Source organism: Calonectris borealis, chromosome Z (assembly GCF_964195595.1).
Source record: "Calonectris borealis chromosome Z, bCalBor7.hap1.2, whole genome shotgun sequence".
Classification (NCBI taxonomy): Eukaryota; Metazoa; Chordata; class Aves; order Procellariiformes; family Procellariidae; genus Calonectris; species Calonectris borealis.
The window spans coordinates 28,176,928-28,203,214 of NC_134352.1; the positions used below are offsets into that span (position 1 = coordinate 28,176,928).

Here is a 26,287-nt window from a genome sequence, read left to right on the forward strand (position 1 = left end):
AAATTTGTAAAGGTATCTTTTAACAACCTTTTTTCTTTGAGTCTTGCAAGCTTTTTCGCTACATTCCACTTCTGTCTCCAGAAATTCAAGTTATTGAAGAAATCTAGCCTCTCTCCCAGCTTATTTCCCATTAAACTTGGGCTATCTCATATCTTTAAGGAGCTTTATTTCAGCAGATCAGCTCCCATTCTTTACTGGCCTATTAACATCTTGACTCAAATGGAAATAAAACTTTCCATACACAGCTACTCAGTTACTGGCCTCTAGGGTGGCATACTCTTCCCAAAATTTTTGAAAGAATGTTAGAAGAGTAAGAACAGCTTTTCAGTCACAGCTGGAAATACTACTGATGGTGTTGCACATAATTCAGAGCAGATTTTGAACTGTTAAGACTAAGACACATACAACACAATTGACTAATTTTGTGTCTGCAAAAGCAATGAGAGCCAGTTCAGCTATTGAAATTAGATATGGTCTGGACAAGGCTGAGGAAGTTGGCACCATGGACCACATAGTATCTGGCATACCAGAAAATAAAACTGTCATAACTTATTATCAGTTGTATGACTGCTTCATAGACACTTGTCCTACAAAATAGATCCTCATAATTTTGGAGGCATGAATTCAAGAAGCCCACATAATTTTTTTGGAAAATTTGTTGGGTGTCCCCCCCCCCAAATTTGCTTAGAAACATAAATAACCTGTTCTATTTTGTTTTTTTCTCCAGGAAAATGTCAAGATTTACTTGCAGGAAACACAAGAGCTTACAAACTGACTGTTTGCATTACCAGTGTTTCTAACATACTTAAACAGCTCAAGTATCTGTGCTTAGTGTAACAGCTCCTCAGGATGTATTCAGCTCGAAGCCTAGAAAGATTCTACAGAATTAAAACAACTAATTCTAGGATGTCAGGAAGATAGTCTCTACTGCTAGGGCTAACATGTGCCACTGCTAGAAAAATTAAAATCTAAAGAAAGATTGCAATTATGTTTAGTTTTAACACTTTTATATGGGCAGGCAACATGCTTTGCCTTCTATCATTTGTTGTTCTCTCACTGCAGCCTATGACACAGCTATTCTTCAATACATCTCTAGATTCCCCAACTAAGCCTCTCTGAGAATGAAGTGCTGTGTTTTCATTTCAATTTTATCTTTAAATATGGACAGAAAAAGTTGGGTACAGAAGGAGAGGAAGCAAAATAAAGACTTGCATTTACTGTAAATACAACTTATCTCCCAGCTGTGTGCGGCACATGGGCAACTGTAGATGAAAATTACCTTGGGAGGCTGATTTGGCATCCATTACTTCGGACTTTATCTGAGTTGTTGCTAGGGCAAAGTAAGTAGCTTTCAGTACGGCAAATCAGCTGATACAGGGTTAAAAAAGTCGACCCCTCCCCGCCCCATCACTGTAGAAATAACCTCAAAGACAAATAAGGTACTCGTATTTTGTTCAAACACCAAGAGGGGACTGAAGAAGCAGGAAAGATAATTCCTCTTTCCCTGTAGCCCATAACACAGGAGCTTTCAGGAAACATAGCCAGCCCCACCAATACTGCTATAGCAAGTTTATGCCTCGATACTAGATGTATACAGAATTAGCAATAAATTTACACAGTAATTTTAATGAACGGGAATTTGAACATTTGTCTGCATTATCAAGATTCCTGTGGAAACTGCAACACATTTTTAAAAAATTAGGTCTTCCAGGTCTTAAAGCTTGTTCTATTAACTTTTATGGCACTACCTAAGAATAAATGTAACTGCTGGATACCAACTAGATTCATGTGAATGTTGCCGCTCATTTCATAGTAACAGCTGCTTCTGATGTCACTTTTTCCATTTTGGAGCTACAGCAAATTTAGTATTTGACTTAGATTGTTTAAAGAGTACAAAAGTAAACAAGGCTACCCAAAGGCTTATCTCTGCTTTACCATGGGTCTGAACACTGACACCACGTGGATTATACCAGCACCATCCCAAAGTCAGCAAGCAACAATCTGTTCACACAAGTTGAAGACGGACCTCACAAAAAAATTGACTCAATAGATGTCATCAGTAGTCTTAACAGCAAAAAGATGTTGCAGTACTGTTTTACAAGATCATATTAATATCCTTAAAACCTATAAAGTGTTGAAGTATCACGCTAAATGCTAGGAACACTGTAAACAGTTTTTATTTTTTCACTAAAGTTTACATAAAACATGTTAATTCAGTTTAAAAAAGAGTCTCAACACAAAAGGCAGTAGTTTGGCTTTTTATTTGTAAAGGGTAAAGCATCTCCTCAACTAAAACCAAGTTCTAATAATTCTGAGAAGTCCACAGAGGCTATGTTCACTTGCAATTTAATATCAGCAAAAAAAATTTGTTAACATTCCAGACTACTGTAGAAAAAGTGTATACCGCATTTATGGCATACAAGATTTGTAACAAGCAAAAAATACCCTGTTTTAAAAGTAACCTCCCCTCCAAATAGGTCTTCATTTTAGTGCACTCTCTCTCCATAGGCTTTACATTTAGAATCCTCTATATACAAAAAAGTACAACAAATTGGTACAGTATTTATTGCAACAAATTAAGGATGCCATAATATACACAAATTAAATTAGTCCCCCCAACTTGCATACCCTCTTGCTTCTTATTCCTCCCATGAAGCAGTCTCCTTCTCTGGTTCTAAGATTAAGTTCTTTCACTGAAAGGCACGTACTTCTCTACAACAGAAGAAACAGATGCATTAATCTGAAATGCCCTGTTTCAAGGGGAGCTTTAGCCTACATTTTTGAAGACCAGACATTATGAAAAACCCACAGAGATGTAACATTTTATTATTAAATTTGTAAAAACTCATAGTTACCATATTACTGTGAAGCAAAGTGCCATAAAACTCCATTCATTTAAACCTCCCAAATAGAAAGACAGCTTGCTTACAAAAAAACTGGGTTTTTACCATGTTGGATATATTTTTAAACTTCCAAGGCTCCTGAGTTTCTATTCAAACTTTGGTAACTCTTTGTAGCATTCCATAACTGGAATAACATGCTATTCCTTGCGCCTTGCAGTGCAGCAAGTAGTGTGTATGTAAAGTGATTTAATGAGGATTGTAAACTATTAGTGTGATATTCCTTCGAAAAACAAAGATGTGATGTTAGGATACTGTACCTCAGTTTACATGTAGACAAAGTTGCATGGTGAGAAACCAAAGGTTAGAATTTCAAACTTTGACATGCAATAGCATGCTATTGAACAAAATGGCTGAAACATCCCATTCAGGTAAGATGCTCCAAAGGGAAGAGGCACAGAGACTAGCTACATGAGTGATGACGACAGTGGGAGTACACGTAAATTACATCTATGTTACAACAGAGGACATTGTGGACCTTTTTTCATATAGTTCTGAAAGAAAACAGCAACAACACTCAAAATAATAACCATATCAGCACACCAGTATACTAACACTGCTATGCTGATTTTAGGAAAGAAGCCACTTTCTCTGCCTAGCCTTGGAAAGAGTCAAATACTTACCAGCTAATCCTAAACAAGCCAATAGGGATTTCTAATATATGCATACTGTGCTGTAGAGCATCACCTTAAGAAAAAAGCTCAACTGTTTTAGTCAAGAAAAATGAAAGCAGAGTGGATACTACTGCAGCCTATTAGCAGATCATAAAGAAAGAAGGAAAAAGACAACTATTTTCTATATAAAACAATACTTATGTAATTTGTTATCCATAACAAATGTATATGAACCCACCAGAACATGTAGATTAGAACTTCCTGTAACAGCATTTAGTTTTTTAGTGCCTTAGTATAAGTTATGAGGGTAAGAAATTTATGAACTGAATAAGCTGATTGTTGACTGTAGTTAAGCAAAACAGCAACTGTGATTTACTTAACAAAGGACTAAACTCAAAAACCATTAAAAGCCCCTTTTTGTTCCCTAATCAGTTGCTCCAAGTCTGACTGCATATTTATGCTACCTTAAAAAAAACAAACCAACCGTACCTCTGAATTACTGCAAATGTCAGCACACAGTGTAATGACTTCTCCTGAGAATATTTGAGTATCATTATCATCAAGTTGTCCTCAGCTGGTTACTTTGTACATTTTGTACTCCCTTTGGTCATTCTTGGTTAAGTAGTGATATGAAGACTGATTACTAAGCTTCAATGCAGATTCAAAAGACTTAGTTAAAAGAAGGGGAAAGAAATTAACTGAAAAAGCACACTCCCAATTAAGGATTTTAATTTTTTTTTTTTTAAGGTACTCTATATTAATTTTCAAACTTCCCTCCCAGCAATGCCACTGCTTTGCAAAGTTTGGACAGCATTTTATCAAGCTGTTTTATAGGGATTTGTGGAGTGCAAGCTCTCAATATACATAAATGGAATATACTCAAATTATTGACTAAACATAACTGAAGTCCTTGTTTTCTCAAGCTCCCAATATCAAAATAATGATTTTGATAATTTAAGCACTTACTTTCTGAGCTATCTTGGAACAACAGTAACATCTTCTTCCTTTATGATCTATAGTTACTATCTTCTGAAGGTATTAATTCTGATCTGTTTAGTCAGTTTTCCTCAGCAAGTTAACAGAAACATGTTGAAATTGTTTGGTTAGATCACTCAGTTACTCCAATACAATTACTTTCTTGCAGTTTGACTGAGAAGTTAACATTATCATCTCTTCTGTGAGCAAACATCAAATTTGAGGTCATTTTGCAGCCCCATAAGGCAGAAATAAAGCTGTGCCTACGCCACAAGTTACATCACTCTATGTATTTACTCCAGACTATGACATGTTCAAACATTACATGCCACTTCTCTCTCCACTTTTTCTCGGCTCTTTGGACTTGAACCAAAACATCAGGTATTGTTTTTCCCGCTGAAGCTGATGCTTTTAAAATCACATACTACTTATCTAGCAGAAGTTCTTTCATCAACAAGATACAACAGTGTGTGAGGAACTGTATCTATTAAAATAAATACTTGATTTATCTTACAATAGCTACGCCATCTGCTAAATGAAACACTACTAAAGTATTCAAACTATTTGTACTATATGTCATCCAAAGGACTATCTTTAAAATGGTCTGGATCAGTAATCTACTTTCAAATACTTCCAAATTGCCTGGTATAGCTAAATTAAATGATGATTTGCTGCAGGACTTTAAAGAGCATTTGGAAGTTAGGACAGGGTTTTTTTTGTGGTTTTTTTTTTGTTGTTGTTTTGGTTTTTTTTTTTAATTTTGTTTTGTTTCTGTTTTTGGTCTTTTTGGGGAGCGGGGGGGCGTTCCCAATTACAACACTAATGTGAATTTTTTTGTAGTTCTCACAGTTAAGGGCAAGTGCAGTTCAAAGCATGCTGTCTATAGTTATAAAGAGTTTTGCTTTAATGCAAGTTAATTTCTTAATCATAAACCAAATTAATTTCAACCACAGAACCGTAAGTAGTGTAGTGGCAAAAACATTAATTTAGGACATAATTTGAAAAATCCATATTGGGACCAGAGACAGGGCAATCCATAAGACAACCACTTCATTGAATATGAGTTTCCAAGATAAATTTTGAAGGGGAATGAATAGAATGTGCTCTACTTGATTGAATAACCATGATAGAAATATATAGGATCCTTGGTACAGCTCTATTTCGATTTTGGAAGTTCTCAGGTTTGTCTCTTTAGATTGACAGGCAGTTAACAAGCATATATACACCTCAGCATCACCCTAGCATGTTTGTGTGACAAAAAGGGAAAAGTAAAATAAAAATAAGGACCTCAGTCTAAACCATACTTCTTTTCTTACTGTTTTCACTTTTGTTTCATCCTTATACATCCTGTCAGGGATAAGAATGAAATACCCAAGAATGAAATAACTGAAGTATGTAAACCAGGTAAGAATGGTATCTATCTGCTTTACATATGTTGGTTACTCCATAAGCAGCTGCAAGGCTATAATTGCAAAATGGATTTGTAACAATTTAGAACTACTGTGCATCTTAGATACTTCTACAATAAAATACTTGAATAAAAATTTTTTCTCCCTCAAACTGAAGTGTTTAGAAATGTACAGGGAAAAAAATATCAGAAATCCTCACTCTGAAAACCTCTGATATTATTTTAGTGAACTTTCCCTCTAGGGTTTTCATTGCTTCTATTTTAAGGTATGCAAAGAAGTTTAAAGAAACAAACACAATCACTTTGACACTTTGGGGTGTTTTTGTAGCTTTAGACTTCAAAAATATAATCTTGTTTATCTTAATAAACAGTAAGCTTCAAGCTGGGAATTTTAAATTCATCTGTAGAATGTGAACTAAATTTAGACAGCAACCTAATAAGGTAAAAGAGTAGGGTAAAAAGACGCATGCTGCCATTTCAGTGTCTGAAAAGCTTAATACAATCCCCACAAAATTTCCAAAATAGGTGAATTGGAAGTTATTATAAGCAATCAAAAAAATCAGAACACCTATCCACATGCGTAAGACATATATTTCAATACCACTTATTAACAGTCTCCTCTGCACTGGAAGACACAGTGCATATACCTATTTAACATATTAATAGTACAGTGCCTTTAGATAAATACTGCTCTTGACACATAATCAGCTCCTTGAAACTTAACAACAAATACAACCATGCTTAGTCTCCAAATAAGCATACAAAAGTATGAAGTAACCTTTATAACATGAATACAACAATACTGTTGTTAATTGTATAATGCTGTTTGTTAATGAGGACTAGCCATATTATCATGTTCATTCCTAGTAAAAAGGTTACTTGATAGTCCTGTAGACAAACATTTATGAGGAAGTATCATGTTAACTGGCCATCAAATACCTCGAAGTCTAATAAGTATGCTGAGTTACAAGAGAACTTAAAAGATCTAGGAAAGACATCGAGGAAATTCCTGGATATAATGTGACAATTACCTATCACATAATAGGCATAATTTATACTGGAACAAGACTAGTAACATGGGGTAACCGTAACTCCCACATGACTCTCTAATACAGAGGAGCGGTAAGTGGAGACATTCCAACTAGTTTCTTCTAACATATGGGGGACAGAAAAAGGAAAGAGCGACTTTGACTTATGAACAAAATTTAATCTGAAAGATTCCCCCTAAGGAGGCAAAGTTAAAAAAGACTGAACCTTTCAATTCATGTTCCAGACTGCATCCAAAGTTGTTTCCTAACAAACAGCAGAACATCTGACTTACTACTCCAAAACTTTTAATTCATTTGAGACATCACGTATTGCATTTGTTGAATTTTGCTTGAGACTAATTCAGTTTCACATTAAACAGTGTTGAATCAATTACCTGCTGTGACTGGCAGAATTCATCATTTTCTCTCTTCTGATACTTGACAGTAATCCTCACTAAGACAATTCTATCAAATTTTTTACTATGCCTTTGCATGTGCAATGTGACATCATTACTCAGTAAGGAAAACTTTTTTTTAAGTTTGAATTGCATAAGTTTAAGTTTGAATTGATCATAATGTTTAAGTGTAAGGACAATAGGAAAATATAACAAAATTTTCCTGTATCTACATAGTTTCAGAGAGTGACTTAAGAATATGAACCTTTCTTCAGGTGCAGCAGTACCAAATCTAAAACTTGGTGCAGGATCATTATCAACTAACTGCTGACTACTTCAGCAACGAGAAAGCGGAATGAAGCTGCTGGAAGCAGAACTCATAAGAGAGAATACACAGGAAAAATTGAGGAGCCTCCAAAATTCAAAAAAAAAAAAAAAGAGAGAGAAAGGTAAAAGCTAGTTGTCGACTTCAACAAAAGCTTCAATAATGACACTGTATTTGTAACAAAAATATCCTACCTTCCTCTCCATTTCTCTGGAATTCACATGTTGAAGACAAATGATGTTTATCTTCTTGCCCACTAAATTCTTGCCCATTTAAAATTCAAGTGATCTTGACATCCCTTCTCCAACTACATGCATATGAAACACAGTAGTGAGCTTTCTCAGTGAAACTGCTTATCATCCATACTCCTTCACTTCTGTTGCTAGAAGTACATTCAGCTTCTATATACAAACCTTCGAGGATGGTTGGCATCAAACAGTGTTGTATCGTCATCATCATCGTCTTGCTCTAATGGGGTCAGCTCCATGTTTTCTATGTTTGTATCCAAAACACCGTATCTTCGGGTTTTTCTGTTTCGCCTTCTGAGCCTGAAATGTATTTTAAAACATTTAAGTTCTATAAATTCTTCTCTACTTTCTATTCCAACAATGTAAGAAAACTATTCCTTAAAATACAGCTATATTGATACTTATAAATTTTAAAAAACTTAGCATATGTAAGATGTCCACACTTAGTTCTATGAAATTCAGAGGTCAGACAATTCTAAGTGTCAAGAGTTTACATGAAATGATTAAGGCCAACAAGAACATCATCTGTAGTTTTATACGGAATTACTGTAGTGACTACAAAAAGTCTAAACAGGCACTTGGTAGCTAAATGCAAGAGCCAGGTAAAAATACATGCAAAAGGATACTTCTAGCAGATCCTACAATGAGAAAAATATTGTCTTGCTACATATTCTCTATGTGTTTTACGCGTCTCTGTAAAACAGCAGATCAAATCAGAGAGAAACTCAACAAAACTACAGCAGAAATGTAACACAAGTCATGGGTGACATTGAAACTTTTTATTATCATTTGTGAAGTCTTTTCTAGCTATCAAGTTAAAAACATTGTTTACAATTACACTTTGGAATAAGAGGGAACTTGTAGAGTCAATGTCTTGTATGCTTCACAAAACGCGGATGGAAAAGGCAGTGATCCACATTTCAGGATTAAGGCACAGTGCTTATCGCAGATGAACAGACTGTTTGCATCTGCTTTTCTCACTTTCTGTGGCTTCTCTGCATGGCCCAGGGTCCCACGTAAGCACTACGCACACTGAATCATTCTGTTTGGCTTTGCAGCACTATTCCTATATGCATCGAATATGCCTTGCTCAAGTCTTTGAGGACCAGGAACTCGGATCCCTACCCACTCAGCAAACACTATGCAAAGGCGTTTGTTTACAAAATGCTGACTGAGCCACTTTCAACTACTGTATACTAGCAAACAGCAGCTACATGAAAGCAATTGGACTTAAAAGAACAAAAAATCTGCTTTCTAGGCATTTAGTGCTAAACTCAAAGGTGATAGTAGCTCTTTCTTTTAGAAACTCCAGAATTTACAAACCCAAGCTAGGTGTCTACGAAACGTGTTTACAACATTCAGGAACTTCAATACTGGGTATTTCAAAGCTAATAATCAAAAAGATTATTTATGTATAATGTATTATGCTACTACAGTATGTACTATCATACTACGTATAATATATTATACTATTATTATATTGCGCATAATCACCTCTCTGCCCCACACTGAGGCACCACCTTAATCACCTTGTAAGAGATATAAAATACGATATTGAGACTCTCAGCTTCAGATTCTGTCCTGACCTCTGGTGTGCTTAAAGAATTTTTTTTTAATATGCAACGTGGAAAAACATTCACCTTTTCACACCAGGGCAACTTTGAAAGACCACACAGCAGCATCCAGTCTTGGTTTAGACTATACTCCAGTGAATCAGACCTCTTTTTGGAATTGAGAAGCAAGTGTAACCTTGTTAGGATGGGAAGGGTATAAAATACACACCTTTCTTCAAAGTGCTCCAACTTCTGATATTATAAGAAGAAATAATCAGCATGGACAAATCAACTCTGGAAACAGCAGTAACTGTTGTGCCAGGCATTTAAATGCTTTAGCACAACTTAAAGTACCTAACTTCACTGTTTAAAGCTAAGGCTAATAACAAAAATGCAAATTTCACCTTTCGGTTCAAGACAAAGTTCCTTCCATTTTCTTCCTTCATTTCACCTGGCCTTTAGTCCTCAACATAGAAAGAAGTTGTATACTTCAAAGCACCAAGTAGAAGAAAATTCTAAAACTTTAAGATGAAAGTGTGATGAAAAATATGGTTGTTTCATACATATTGTGTCTTTTGCTTTGTTTTTACTGAAGTAGAAGCTAAGGAATTGGCACTAGGACAAGCACTCCCAGATATTCTAACAGACTAGAAATTATTCTGAACACAAATAAAATAGGAAATGAAGGAGAGGCAGTTCATGCTATTTGTATAGTCAATATTTCTATCAATCTTACTATACCCTTGACTTTTTTTACTTAATGAGGTAAAAAGGAACGTGAGTCGCTACTGTGAGTCAAGAATAACCTAAGACAGTCATAGCAAATGTCCAGATTGCAGATAATGCAAAAAAAATTGTGTCACAAGACTGGCACAATTTCTAGATTCAAACAAATCCTGTTGAAAAAGGGATAAAAGAATTAATTGTGACACGAAAACTTTCTCTATACACAGATTAGTCAAAAGACTAAAGCTAGAAGGATGGAGATGCTTATGCAACATACATATAAGGTCGTAACTATGACACTAGAGTAGTGTCATGAGTGTTAACAAAAACTAACTTAAAACCTTTTACGCTATGACTGTTAGGAAGAAAACCTAGGACAAAATTCCAATTTCATTAAAGTCAGTAGCGCTCTCTATGCCTCTCATGAACTTAACAGGGATAATTTTTACCTTTATAGTTACTACGGATACCTTGGGGTCTAATAAGAGAAAGTTATGAAAATGGATTTAAAAGTACATAAAAAGTTAATGTTATATTTCTACATGCTCAGACCGAATCCTCCCTCAAATACAGTAGTAGAGGAATCCACAAGCAAATATGAACAAATACTATCTGACTAACATCAGAGATGGCATAGATAATAGACTATAAACCAAGAGGAGAGCTAAATAAGAGAAAACTAAAAAACGTTGTGGAAAAAAAAAAAGCAGAAAGTATGTTAAGAAAACAAGAATTGAAGCAAAACAACAGGTCAAGTTTAAAGAACATCCAGTGACTAAAGAAACATAAAACTGCAAGGGACCTGGCAGAGTGGGAAGAGTTAAAAAAACCCACAAAGTAAGGTAAAGAAACAGTCACTACATAACATGTGACCTTCTTTTTGGGGGGAAACAATTCCAAAACTGACTACTGACAGAAGTCTCAAAATCTCAGTCATCTCAGGCAGTTAAATGTTAGCTTAGATCCCAGAACTTCCATGAACAAAAAGATATTCTCAGTTACATATCTGTAAGTTTTTTGAATGCTCATCTGGTGTATCAAATACAAACCTCTTCTGAACATGTCTGCACCGAACAGTGGCAAAAGAATCATTAAAAAGCAAAATGCAACAGGGCAAGGTACACCTACATGAAAGAATTTTCATTTTGACACAAAGTCTTGACCACTCATTGATTTAGTTTTTTGTATCAACACATTGATAGGGTATATCTCGAGAAACTGCGGTATTTTCAGGGTCAAATACTACTTCACGTAGAAAAGGCAAACTGCTTCTAAGCACAAAGACAGTTCAAACACAATTCTTACCTGAATCGGATACCAACTAAAAGGGTCACAGCAATACTTATCCTTAATTCCATCCAGGAAATTAATTTAGCATAATAATTGTATGAAATGTATTTTTCCAAGGATCTTTTCGTGTATTTTCTGTGTAGAACATAGTGCTGTAGGATTTGCAGGATAATGGCTGCTTACAAGCTGATGTAACTTAACCAGCCTCCAAATAACTTTCACCTTCTTTTAGGGAAATCCTGAACAAGAGATGCAAACATAGCCTGAGACAATCTACTCTGTCCTTAGACTGTACCAGAGAGAAAAAAACACTGCATGCATTAGAGAAAAACCTAGCCAATCAAAAAGAAAATAGATTTTTGGTTTTCTTCTCGAATGAGATGGCTTTTCAATGATAATAATCACACAGAGAAGCTAGTTCTATGCATCAAGTCTGTAAATGCTTTCCAAAAAGTTCAAGACTTCCTCATTCTACTGTCATATGATTCCACTCCATGCAAATTCAAGAAACTTAAATTAAATTTAAAAGGCTGGGATAAATCCATATTGTATCAGTGCCGTGACTGAGGCACCACTCTAGGAGCATAATCAGCAATACCTTTTCTTAAAGAAGACTGACAAATACAGCAGCACTGGTCTAACAGAATTACATAGATTAATAAAAGATTGACCAGGACTCACAATACATATATAGAATCTCTATCATGATTACATACATCATCTATGGCATACTCATTGCAAACTGCAAGCTTAACATAGAGATGTCTCTAAATGCTAAAAAGAAATGTTAGCACAAAGTGACATTTTCCTATAGTCATTTCCACCTATATAAGAGGAGAACAAACAAGCTATATTACACTATCGTAATTTGTCCAGGTGTAAGGTACTACCCTTGCTGCAAGCCACAAACACTTTAAACAAGATCAGTTCAATAAAGTAGCAATTGCTAATCACCCTGCCTTTCCACTAGAAGCTTTTTCCTGTTAGTAAACTCTACAATAAACCAACCTCCCCAACTTGTCACCCTTCAGCTTCACAATATTTTAGAGGATTCTGAGAAGTATGTGCCAAGGAAACTGCAGCTCTCCCATCACCTCAACGTCCAGACAAGTCTTACTTATGGGTCAGTATATGCCTTCTCAAAAGTCTCAGAGTTTCTTGCTCAATAGTTCCAAAGACAGACTACTTTCAAATAGGTGGTTAAATTATCGGAAACACTCACAGCTCAGCAAAAATATCATGAAAGAGTTCGGTTACAACCTGTGTGACAGAACTAAGTTTTATCTGTCCTAGAGTTGACCCAGTGCTGGGAAAGTTCCATCCGAAAGTTTTCTCATACCTTGTGCTACAAAATATGGTATAGTTAATTCACATTCTCCATTAATGCATATTTTTAACTAAACTCATTTTTCCTGAACTATGAGCTATGTCGTTACAAAACGTGTTCTCATAAAGTTATTACTTGAAGCTAACTGAGCCTTTCTTCTGTGAAAGACATGCATGAGCATGCCTTCAGATTTCACACCTGTAATTACCCTTCATAAGGCTTATAAATAACTTCCTAGAAATTTGTTTTAAATTAAAATCATGATACACAATTCATACTGAAACATATTTTGGATGTCTTACTTAGCATGCCAAATTATGTAGTACACTTTTCTCTAAAAAGAAAAAAAGCTATTTCACCTCATCTGCTACACCTGTTTTCTCATCATCTCAGAAAGACCTAAGATCTAAGGGCATGCACTTCTTCCTACATCAACATGGAATAAGACCTTTAGCTGCAATAGGCTTTAAGTTAAAAAAGACAAAACTCTCTAGACAGAGTAATGGGGAGAAAAACTAAAAGGACATATGAATTGTAACCTTAGCCTTTGTATGCATGATGAAGGGCAATCACACACATGAGGTATTTTATCTAAGTATCAAAACTAAGAAGCAAAAAAGGCAATAAAACTATACTGGTAGACTGAACAAGGCATTACTGTGTCTCAGTTTTCTTATTCCTAGCTCTGATGGACGTGCTGTATGATCTTGGTGCTACATACTTTATTCTTTGCAAGAAAATAAAAGGAGTTATAAAAGGAGTTTAATATATACCGGAATAAAAATCCATAAAAGCCAAAAAGTTCTGTTGTAGTTGGCAGAATTAGCTATTGCAGCAAAACAAGCCTGTGCAAGCAAGACCTCCAGTCCAAGGGACTCCAGAAGACTAATGCTTCACTACAATAAAAACTTTTTTCACCAATGTGACTGAGGAAAACCAAAAAACAATAACAGCATCAGCAGAAAAAAAAATACTTTCTTACTGTGAAAGTGGTAAAACACAGGGACATGTTGCCCAGAGAGTTTGTAGAATCTGCATCATTAGAGACATTCAAAACTCAACTGGACAAGAGCTGAGCAACCTGCTATAGGTGACCCTGCCATGAGCAGGAAATTGAACTAGACATTCTCCAGAGCTGCCTGCCAGCCTCTGCCACTCTGTGATTGTCCATTTCAGTTGTCACAACCATTGACAATACCTCCCAAATGAAGCTTCTTTGTGTACCAGGAGGAGAGGTGCAAGCAGCTCAACCTTTATAATCAGTGGGTTCAAACAACAAGTCCCCATACAAAGCTAGAAATGAACTTAAGATTTTTTTTTCCTGACAGAGAAATCGTACCATTAACAGTATCAATTGAGAAGGCCAATGGGAGATTGCTATAGTTTACATAACCATTCCCAACCAAAGTTCATCTCCTACGTGGAGAGAAGTTAAGTATTAGCCAGATTAGCAAAGTTATATCAGCTTGCACAAGATTTTCTTGAAAATGTGTTTTCAGGGCACCATCTTCAAAGAAAGTCACATGGGTCTGAAAACAGAAAAGTCATACCGTTATCAGAATGTATGAAATTGATAGGGAAGATATTGCTACCTTACTGAATCAGGAGTAGCTAGATTTTCCAGGTAAAATCTTTACCAGAACTTGAAAAATGTTATTTTTTATTTTAAAATGCCGTGGTTTAACCCCAGCCAGCAAAAATAAACCCCACGCAGCCGCTCGATCACACCCCCCCCCTGGTGGGATGGGGGAGAGAATTGGGAGGGCACAAGTACGAAAGATCCCGGGTTGAGATAAAAACAGTTTAATAATTGAAATAAAACCAAGTGGGACAGTAATAATAACAATGAGAACAACAACAATAACAGAATACACAAAGCAGGCAATGCACAACAGAACCGCTCACCGACCGCTGCGCGTGTCACGAACGGGGGGCGAGCCCCCCCACACACCTGGTTTTTATACTGACCATGATGTCACATGGTATAGAATACCCCATTGGCCAGCTGGGTCCACCACCCCGGCTGTGCTCCCCCCTCCCGGTGGTACAAGCATCCCCCAGCAACAGCCAAAGCATCAATGGGCCATCAACGCTCCTTTCACACCGAACCCAAAACACAGCACACCCCCCAAGCTACTGGGAAGAAAGTTAACCTTGTCCCAGCTGGAACCAGGACAATATCCACCCCTTATTCTATACCATCCACATCATGCCCAGGTCTCACATTTTCCCATACATTCCAATTAGTCACCGCTACTTTTCCCTGCCTTTTGATATATACACACACAGAGATATCATTCCCTCAGTCCATGGGCCATCCCTCTAAAACGTCCGTTGAGTTCATGTAGTCCATGACTTCGGGTTCCACCTGTCATAACAGTCTTGCAGGGCAGGAGACATGGTGCGTGGTGTTGGGCTCTTGCATGCGGAGGCCAGTTCTGGGCGCTCATCCGGTTCTATCATTGTTGCACCTTGCTCAGTTTCATCGGAGTTCATCCTACATTAATCTGAGTGATTCTTACTGTAATACTGTTAATATGGCATATGGTAACCATAGAAGTGATGACATACAGTACTATGTAATAACTAACATCATACAATTCAGTTCATTGGCTATTTTCACCCAAAATCAAATCCCCTTGAGGTACACACCGGACTTCCCCATCCTTTCGCATCACCCACCAAGTGCACCCAGGTCCCTGAGCAAAAGCAATCCCACGGATGGGTTTTCCCTTGCCAGAGGCAGGAGCAACCCAGACTGTCTTCCCCAGCATATTTCTCATATGCACAACAGGGACTTTATCCCCCTCTACAGTACGTAAGGGTTTGGATTGGGCAGGGCCAGCTCGACTGACAGATCCCCTAGTGTTCACTAACCAGGTGGCCTTTGCTAAACGTGTGTCCCAATGCTTGAATGTCCCACCACCCATTGCCCTCAGTGTTGTCTTTAACAGCCTGTTGTATCGTTCAATTTTTCCGGAGGCTGGTGCATGGTAGGGGATGTGATAGACCCACTCAATGCCGTGCTCTTTGGCCCAGGTGTCTATGAGGGCGTTTCGGAAGTGAGTCCCGTTGTCTGACTCAATTCTTTCTGGGGCGCCATGTCACCACAGGACTTGTTTTTCAAGGCCCAGGATGGTGTTCCACATGGTGGCATGGGGCACAGGATATGTTTCCAGCCATCCTGTGGTTACTTCCACCATGGTGAGCACGTAGCGCTTGCCCTGTCGGGTTTGTGGGAGTGTGATATAATCAATCTGCCAAGCCTCCCCATATTTATACTTCAACCATCGTCCTCCATACCAAAGAGGCTTTACTCGCTTGGCTTGCTTGATTGCAGCGCATGTTTCACATTCGTGGATAACCTGTGCAATAGTGTCCATGGTTAAGTCCACCCCTCGATCACGAGCCCATCTATATGTTGCATCTCTCCCTTGGTGGCCTGAAGTGTCATGGGCCCACCGAGCTATAAATAATTCACCCTTATGTTGCCAGTCCAGATCTACCTGAGCTACTTCGATCTTGGCAGCCTGATCCACCTGCTGGTTGTTTTGGTGCTCTTCACTGGCCCGACTCTTGGGTACGTGAGCATCTACATGACGTACTTTTACAGTCAGGTTCTCTACCCGGGCAGCAATATCTTGCCACAACGCAGCAGCCCAGATGGGTTTACCTCTGCACTGCCAGTTGTTCTGCTTCCGCTGCTGCAGCCATCCCCACAGGGCATTTGCCACCATCCATGAGTCAGTATAGAGATAAAGTACTGGCCACTTTTCTCATTCAGCAATGTCCAAGGCCAGCTGGATGGCTTTCACCTCTGCAAACTGACTCAATTCACCTTCTCCTTCAGCAGTTTCTGCAACTTGGCGTATGGGACTCCATACAGCAGCCTTCCATCTCCGATGTTTTCCCACAAGGCGACAGGACCCATCCGTGAACATGGCATATTGCTTCTCGTTTTCTGCTAGTTTGTTATATGGTGGGGCCTCTTCAGCACGTGTCACCTCCTCCTCTGGGGATATTCCAAAATCTTTGCCTTCTGGCCAGTTCGTGATCACTTCCAAGATTCCTGGGCGACTGGGGTTTCCTATTCGGGCCCGTTGTGTGATCAGTGCAACCCACTTACTCCACGTAGCATCAGTTGCATGATGTGTAGAGGGGACGCTCCCTTTGAACATCCAGCCCAGCACCGGCAGTCGGGGTGCCAGGAGGAGCTGTGCTTCAGTACCAACCACTTCCGAAACAGCCTGAATCCCTTCATATGCTGCCAATATCTCCTTCTCAGTTGGAGCGTAGCGGGCCTCGGATTCTCTGTATCCCCAACTCCAGAACCCTAAGGGTCGACCTCGAGTCTCCCCTGGTGCTTTCTGCCAGTGGCTCCAGGTAGGACCATTCTCCCCGGCTGCGGTGTAGAGCACATTCTTCACATCTTGTCCTGCCCGGACTGGCCCAAGGGCTACTGCCTGAACTATCTCCTGTTAAATTTGTTCAAAGGCTTGTCGTTGCTCAGGGCCCCATTTGAAGTCGTTCTTCTTCCTGGTCACGTGATAGAGAGGGCTTATGATCTGACTGTAATTTGGAATATGCATTCTCCAAAAACCCACAACGCCTAAGAAAGCTTGTGTTTCCTTTTTGTTAGTTGGTGGAGACATGGCTGTTATTTTATTGATCACATCCGTTGGGATCTGACGACGTCCATCTTGCCATTTTATTCCTGAAAACTGGATCTCCTGTGCAGATCCCTTGACCTTACTTTATTTTATTGCAAAGCCGGCCTTCAGAAGGATTTGGACTATTCTCTCCCCTTTCTTGAAAACTTCCTCTGCTGTGTTGCCCCACATGATGATGTCATCAATGTATTGCAGGTGTTCTGGAGCCTCACCCTGTTCCAGTGCGGTGTGGATCAGTCCATGGCAAATGGTAGGGCTGTGTTTCCACCCCTGGGGCAGTCGGTTCCAGGTGTACTGGACGCCCCTCCAAGTGAAAGCAAACTGTGGCCTGCACTCTGCCGCCAGAGGGATGGAGAAGAATGCATTAGCAATGTCAATTGTGGCGTACCACTTGGCTGCCTTTGACTCCAGTTCCTATTGAAGTTCCAGCATATCCGGAACGGCAACACTCAGTGGTGGCGTGACTTCGTTCAGACCACGGTAGTCTACTGTTAGTCTCCACTCTCCAGTAGACTTTCGCACTGGCCATATGGGACTGTTGAAGGGTGAGCGAGTCTTACTGATCACTCCTTGGCTCTCCAGTCGATGAATCAGCTCATGGATGGGGATCAGGGAATCTCGGTTGGTGTGGTATTGCCGCCGGTGCACTGCTGTGGTAGCGATCGGCACCTGTTGTTCTTGAACCTTTAACAACCCCACAACAGAAGGATCCTCTGAGAGACCGGGCAAGGTGGACAGCTGTTTAATTTCCTCCGTCTCCAGGGCAGCTATACCAAAAGCCCACCGGAACCCTTTTGCGTCCTTAAAATATCCTCTCCTGAGGTAGTCTATGCCAAGGATGCACGGAGCCTCTGGGCCAGTCACAATGGGGTGCTTCTGCCACTCATTCCCGGTTAGACTCACTTCCGCCTCCAACACAGTTAACTCTTGGGATCCCCCTGTCACTCCAGAAATACAAATGGGTTCCGCCCCTTTATAGCCTGTTGGCATCAATGTACACTGTGCACCGGTGTCTACGAGAGCCTTATATTCTTGTGGATCTGATGTGCCAGGCCATCGAATCCACACAGTCCAGTAAACCCGGTTGTCCCTTTCTTCCACCTGGCTGGAGGCAGGGCCCCTCTAGTCCTGGTCATCATATTTGCTATCCACTTCTTGTAAGTATGAATCAGAAGTCCCTTTGTTAAGGTCGGAAGTGGAATCAGCCCTTCTACTCTGTCTGGGGAACTGCTCACTGGAGACTGGAGCAGCAGTTTTCCTGGAAGAACCCCCTTTTGTGGTTGTTTTTCCTTGCCACTCATGTACCCGTGCCTGTAGGACTGAGGTAGGTTTTCCATCTCACTTCCTCATGTCCCCTCCGTGGTCACGCAGGTAAAACCACAGGGTGCCCCGGGGTGTGTACCCACGATGTCTCCTCTCTTGAGCAGAGGGACGTTTGCTCCTAATGGCTGAGACACTGGCCCGTGCAGGTGGGGAGCAGGACATATCCTCTTTGAGTTGCTGGACCTCCTGAGACAGTTTCTCCACAGCAGAGACACAGGCCCATAGGGAGGAAGAGAGACTTTCTTCATATTGCCAGAGTTGGCCAGCCAGTTCATCCACTGTTTGCTCCTCTCCATCTCTCCAGGTCATTATTGCCAATGAGTTTGCATGTTACGCTGGTGCGCTCCATACAAACTTCCGCCACATGGATCGGGTGCATTTGACTTCATCTGGGTCTTTGGATAACTGCTCGTTGTTCAGGTCATCATAAATCACTTCCAGCACAGCTAATTCCCTCAGGTACTGGATACCTCTCTCCATGGTGGTCCACTTGCCTGGGTGGCATATAACATCTTCCTTGAAGGGATACCTTTCCTTCACACCTGACAGGAGTCGCCTCCAGAGACCGAGGATTTGTGCCCCTTGTCCAATTGCTCTGTCAATGCCCCCTTCCCTAGAAAGGGATCCCAGCTGCTTGGCTTCCCTACCCTCTAATTCCAGGCTACTGGCCCTGTTATCCCAGCATCGGAGCAGCCAGGTGACAATGTGCTCGCCTGGACGATGGCTGAAGTCTTTTCGCATATCTCGCAGCTCACCCAGAGATAGGGATCGGGTGGTCACCATCTCATTTACGGGTTCTGCCTCCTCCTCCTCCTGTTCTCGTGATGGCCCTGGTTCATCTTCATCCCTTACTAGACGATATGACTTTCTTGTGCATTTTCTTTTTTGTATAGGGGCGACTGATAGCGGCATGGGTTGGTTCCCTGTCACAGGGGGCGGAGTAACTGCCGTGCTTGCCCTGGGGGGTGAGGGAGCCGCTGTGCTTGCCGTGGGGGGTGGGGTAGCCACAGGGCCTGTTGCTTTGTCATCAGCTGCAGAGACATTTCCTTCCCCTTGGGGGTTCTGAGTGGTGTTAAACAGGGCTCGGTAGGCGTGGGCCAGGCCCCAGCACATTGTAGTGATTTGCGTCTCCCTAGAATGGCCAGGGTGACGGCATACTTCTTCCAAATATTCTACTAATTTTTCAGGGTTCTGCACTTGCTCAGGGGTAAAGTTCCAGAACACTGCCGGTGCCCACCGTCCTAGGCATTTGCCCATGCTATCCCACTCGCCCTGCCACTCATAACTATCCAGCCTTGGGGCAGATCTCTGGATGACATTCTTAAATTGCTTACTAACCTTGGATAAAACCACAACAATGTTCCCAAGGAGTACCAATAGATGTATCTTAACTACCCAGGGATGTTCAAGGTACTGGCAAGTTATTTTAACAAAGGAGATGACATCATAGAGAAAGGTAGCGAGGCTGCCATTCTCTATTTCCTCCATAAAAAATCTCTCGGAGGAAAAGGTATAATTGCTAATGGTCTCCATGAGGTGGTACCCGAAATGCAGAAACGGCTTCATTACGAATCCCAAATACCAAATAACCCCCAATGCCAGAGTTTTAGTAACAAATCTCCCAGGCAAAACATCATTAATCACGGCAGAGCACAACAGACTACAAAACCCAACTCCAATTTTTAACAGGTACAGTAAAAACAAGAGCATGGTGCAGAACAAATTAATATGTTACCAGACAAATTCCTTAATATGCTCTAAATAATCTGTCGTTATCTCAACCCTTCCTGCCCCACGTTGGGCGCCAAAAAGGACTGTCGTGGTTTAACCCCAGCCCGCAAATAAACCCCGCGCAGCTGCTTACTCACCCCGCCCCCGCTCTGGTGGGATGGGGGAGAGAATCGGGAGGGCACAAGTAGGAAAGCTCCCGGGTTGAGATAAAAACAGTTTAATAATTGAAATAAAACCAAGTGGGACAGTAATAATAACAATGAGAACAACAACAATAACAGAATACACAAAGCAGGCAATGCACAACAAAACCGCTCACCGACCACCGACCGCGTGTCACGAACGGGGGGCGAGCCCCCCCACACACCTGGTTTTTATACTGACCATGATGTCACATGGTATAGAATACCCCATTGGCCAGCTGGGTCCACCACCCTGGCTGTGCTCCCCCCTCCCAGTGCAAGCATCCCCCAGCAACAGCCAAAGCATCAATGGGCCATCAACGCTCCTTTCACACCGAACCCAAAACACAGCACACCCCTCAAGCTACTGGGAAGGAAGTTAACCCTGTCCCAGCTGGAACCAGGAGAAAAACTACAGATCTTCCCTCTGAATAAATGAAGTTGAAGGGTGCGTATATATCAAGCTAGAATAGAACAGAGTATTTTCTGTTAGAACAGAGTTGGAAGGGACCTACAATGATCATCAAGTCCAACCGCCTGACCAATTCAGGGCTCACCAAAAGTTAAAGCATGTTATTAAGGGCATTGTCCAAAGGCCTTTTAAACACTGACAGCCCATGGGGCATCGACCACCTCTCTAGGAAGCCTGTTACAAGGTTTGGCCACCCTCTCGATAAAGAAATGCTTCCTACTGTCAAGTCTAAACCTTCCCAGGTGTCCTGGCACTGGAGCCCAGGGAGAAGAGATCAGCACCTCCCTCTCCACTTCCCCTCTTCAGGAAGCTGTAGAAAGAGCAATGAGGTCGCCCCTCAGCCTCCTTTTCTCCAAACTAGACAAACCCAGAGTCCTCAGCCGCTCCTCACCAGGACGTGCCTTCCAGCCCTTCCACCAGCTTTGTTGCCCTCTTCTGGACGCATTCAAGGACCTTAACATTGGTTTTAAATTGTGGGGCCCAGAACTGCAGACAACATTCAAGGTGAGGCCACACCACCACTAAATATAGCAGGATAATCACCTCTTTTGACCGGCTGGCTATGCTGTGTTTGATGCACCCCAGGATGCGATTTGCCTTCTGGGCTGCCAGGGCACACTGCTGACTCATATTGAGCTTATCGTCAGCCAGCACCCCCAGATCTCTTTGTGCAGGGCTGCTCTCCAGCCATTCCTCTCCCAGTTTGTACTTGTGCCTAGCGTTACTCCATCCCAAGGTGCAGAGTCCAGCATTTGGACTTGTTAAATTTCACCTCATTAATCATTGCCCAATGCTCCCAATGTATCTAGATCCTTCTGCAAGGCCTTTTGTCCCTCAAGAGACTCAACAGCACCTCCCAGCTAACTTACTAATGGTCCATTCAACTCCTGCATCCAGATGGCTGATAAATATATTGAACAGGACTGGCCCTAGAGTTGAGCCCTGAGAAACACTGGTGGTGACCGGTTGCCAGCCAGATGTAGCCCTATTCACCCCAGCCCATTGAGCCCTGCCCTTCAGCCAGTTCATCACCCAGCACAGTACCTGCTCATCCCACAGCTGGACAACTGGTCCAGCAGGATGCTGTGAGGGACAGTATCAAATGCCTTACTAACATCCAGAAAAACTACATCCAATGCGTTCCCTTCATCCCCTAGGCAGGTGACCCAATTGAAAGTTTGTAAAAATCACCGAAGCTTTTATGTCTGGTAACAATACGTATGGTTTCTTCCTGAGAAAATCTTTCAAAAGGAAACGGGGAGGTTTGTACCTAAACTTTAAATATGGAGCAATCAGGATATCCTGGTTTACTTGGACTGCGTGTCTTAGTAAGTGCCCCACACAGACCACCATCTTTCAAGTACCTTTCTGGAATAAATGGTGAAGGTACTGGATATTAATCATCAATATATCTAACTACAATGAAAAGTTCATAGAGAACTCACTGCATAATGAATATGCTTTATGCATAATTACACATTTCCGCCTTGCCCAGAAGAGTTCACAGTTTAAGCACGAGAGAGAGTAAAACTGCAAGGACAAACAAAACACAGTGACAAACACTGTAATTAACTGTAAAAGCACGTAGAGTTATGCAATGAATAGTTTCCATGAGAAACATAAAGGCAGCTGACTAGTAGCGCAAGCTTTCTACGGGCCCTTTTCTTAAGAAAGCACGTAACAGGTAAGTTTAATGAAAAAGAAAGCACAAAAGAAAGATGTTTACTGACAAAGAAGGGGAGATGGACAAATTCGGCAGCTTAGCGTGACAGAAGTTTGCAAACAGGACAAAAATAACCCACAGAATGTACAAAATTAAATTCAGGTAGACTGATGGATGTCATTAGTGACAAGTCCACTTGAAGAGAACAGGAGGGAGCCAGGAAAAGCCCGACAGTGACGAGTGGTATCATCACTGCGAGCAGAGCCCGACCGAGCATCTTTCGGCCCATACGCGGCGGGGAGGCGGCGCCGAGAGTTTCCCAAACGCCTCAGCCGGCGGCGCTCTCCGCAGGCAGCGGCGACAGGCCCTGCTCGCCGGCCCCAGCCAGGAGCGAGGGGACCCTGACAGCCAACACAACCGACCGGGCCCGGCGCGGCGCTGGCAGGAGCAGGCCAGGCGCCGGCCCCCCGGCGGCACGCTGCCTCCCCACGGTAGCCTGGAGGGGGCAACAGCGCCTGCCCCGCTCGCCCGCCCGCTCCCCGCTCCAGCCGGAGCGGCCCCCGCTCTCACCGCACGGTCCGGATCACGAAGTAGACGATGAGGGCGGCGCTGGCCAGCACCAGCACAGACAGGGCGCGCTGGGTCATGGGCTGGCCCTGCTCGGGCGGCGCCGACACCTCGGCCAGGCGGCTGCTGCTGCTTCGCGTGACGCCCCCGCCGGCCACCTCCGTGGGGCGCGAGGAGGCGGTGGCGGCACTCCGGGGGGGACGGGCCGCCGCCGCAGCCTCCCCGCAACGGACAGCCAGCAGCAGCCCCGCCAGGAGCCAGGCCAGCGGCAGCGGCCACATGTCCCGCTCTCCTCCCGCCCGGCGCGGGCCCCGATCCCCCTACACCCAGCCCTGCTTAAGCGCGGCCGGGCCCTGCCGCCGTCTGGCCGCCGGAAGCGGAAGCGCTCATCGCCAGGCGCCCGCCGCTGCCATGGAAGCCCGGGCGGGCACCCAGCCCCGCTCTCGCCTGCAGTCACGTGACGCAGGGCGGGGCGCGGGCGGGACGGCGCCGGGACGGGCGGGAGCCGGAGGGCGGGTACATCAGAGGGCGCGGGCGTTCCCCACGCCCGCCAGGGACCCCGGCGACCCGGCGCTGCAGCGTGCTGCCTTCCGCTCAAGCGGCCCGCTGAGCGCCCCCCCGCGGCAGCGCTTGAGCTGCTGTGCGTGTGGCCGGGCCCGCCAGCTGCCGGGCCCCGCGGGCGTCTGCGGGATGGGGGCTGCGTGGGCTGGATGGGTGGGCTGCGCGCAGAGGCGTGGCTGCAGACGGTGGCACCCAGAGCAGCGTGCTCTGCCTTCTGGCTGTTGGGTGGCATTCTGGCTTTCAGAACTTGGAGGTCACTTTTGTAGGTCAAACCAGTAAGGGACGTTCATTTTCTCAGTCGTAATGGCCAGACGTTAAGGATCTGGTGGTGAGGTGTCAGATTCATGATCTGCCCGGCTTTTCTGTTATGAAGCCTTCATGTGAAATGGTTAAGAAAAGATACGCAAAAGGAGGGTTTGGAAAATGTTAGGGCCTGAAGACTTGGACTACAGTTTTTGCTTCAGTTGAGGTCAAATGGTGGAAAGATCAGGAAAGTGGTTGTGCCTCAGCAAACCATGACCGAAGGTGGTGGAGCAGTTGGTACTAGTTACGAAGCTAGTGGACATTCATGAACCTGAGAGACAGGACCCTGACTTAGGTCAACGCGTTGTACAGAGTGAATCTGCTGCGATGCTTATTACGGTTGTGTGACGTGTTCCTGAAGTAAATGCTGTTCTGGTAGGATAATCCTTCAATTGTTAGAGTCCATTATTAGATTATTTTCTTTGGCTCTTTTTTTGTGAACAGGAAACTACAGCAAGGCTTTCAGAGGTCAGATATGCGTATGGAAAAAGAGGAAATCCACAGTGGCAGTGAGCACTTTTTCATTTGTCACAGTGTAGAGGGAAGTGGGTAAAATACCAGAGTGGCAAAGAAGTCATGTACAGTAATATTTCTGCAGTTGAAGTAAAATGGGTAACAACCAGATTTTGTGAGCAGACTTTTTTTGATATCCCAGAGGCCTCAAACTTTTCAGTTTATCTATCGTATTGGGTCCTGTAAAATCACATATAGATAATTTCAACAGTGAGTAGTTAATAAGCTATTAACAAGTTTAGCTGTTAGTTAACTGGGAAAACAAGTTCAAGGTTTTGTGTCACACAGACAATGAGACAGGATTTGGAAAGGGTGAAACTGATTTAAATAGCATGTGTGCCATTTAACTGTCATCTGTATGTCTTCCCCTTGAAAAATCATGGTCCTTTTTATGGGAATATTGTTTCAGATGCTTTGAACAACAGTTTTAGCTGAAGGTGCTGAAGGGAGCATGTGAGTAAACTTTCCTGATAGCTTTTTCCATGGTTTATAACTTCGATAGAGCTTGACTGATTCAAGTCCCCCCACCCCCAATATCTATCAGACTTCCTCTTACCCATGAATTCCGTTGAGGTGTATGTATTCCTGACAAGCCCATGCAACTGCCTTCCAGCACAGTGGCTTATGACTGAGGAAAGTGTTATATTCAAAAGTCAAGGAGGAATACTTTTTACAACATCAGTCATTGATGTTAAACTGTCCTAAGGAAATGTCAATGATGTGTGGACTGTGTAAGATGTAACAGTGCTGAGATGTCACTCAGGGGAATGCGGCGGTATATTGCATGGCAAACTGTGAGGGGAAAAAAAAAAGGGGATTGTCTCAGTCAATGAAGACTATGGCATGACTTAATATTCTCATTTTCCAATGTCCGTATTTGCAAAACTACCCTCCTTAAAACCAAGGGTTCTAGTGCTGTATGGCCAGGGAAAGTTGTTTTTTGAGTTTTTTTTCCAAAATGAGAAGCTAGTGCTCTTATTTCAGCAAGGTAAGATAGTCTTTGAATTTTCAGAATAGAAAACAAAAGTACAGCAATTTGTGTTCTTTATTTTGAAACAAAAACAATTATTGAAGTCTTGGTAGATTTCTTTGTTGTTTTTTTTTTAATCATTGAAATGCATAAAATTTTTAAGAAGTATTCAAGTCAGGTATAAATAGACTTCAAGTTTGTATGCAAAAATTTGCTTTGAGAGAGCTGTAAGATAATTCTTCAACGAAATGTGACATAACTTTGAACCTGCATGTGGAAATTGATTTGACAGTCATATTTAAGTTTTTAAGTGTACCTGCCTGTTAGTAATTGTTGTCTAAGTTATTGCTTGAAGCCAAAGACAGGAAAGAGAATGAAAAACAAATGGTGACATTCTGCGATCATCTTCGTATACAGCAGCTTTTGAAAGAGGCGTCTTAGGGTTATATTCCCCCATTCCATGTGTAAATTGTAAAACTTTTCTCACTTACAAAAGACATAAAGAACTTTCATATCTTACACCCAAAAGGTGAAAGAACTTGA

General features: G+C 42.1%; 1 protein-coding gene across 4 annotated transcripts; it reads right to left on the bottom strand.

Annotated features, from left to right (window-relative positions):
* Window positions 1-2,239: 2,239 nt before the first annotated feature.
* FAM174A (family with sequence similarity 174 member A) lies at window positions 2,240-23,866 on the bottom strand. Of its 4 annotated transcripts, none has more exons than XR_012671105.1 (4): window positions 23,401-23,837; window positions 8,059-8,193; window positions 7,840-7,952; window positions 2,240-2,712 (listed from the first exon to the last, which is right to left on the bottom strand). XR_012671105.1 is itself a non-coding variant. In XM_075138439.1 (3 exons), the coding sequence occupies exons 1-3, from the start codon at window positions 23,676-23,678 to the stop codon at window positions 2,691-2,693; spliced, it is 435 nt and encodes a 144-aa protein (XP_074994540.1). In that variant the 5' UTR covers window positions 23,679-23,866; the 3' UTR covers window positions 2,240-2,690. The 4 variants fall into 4 exon arrangements, 2 of the variants coding, with proteins under 2 accessions (XP_074994540.1, XP_074994541.1); XR_012671106.1 differs by lacking the exon at window positions 2,240-2,712 and adding an exon at window positions 2,719-3,775; XM_075138439.1 differs by lacking the exon at window positions 7,840-7,952 and having other exon boundaries at window positions 23,401-23,866.
* Window positions 23,867-26,287: the final 2,421 nt, after the last annotated feature.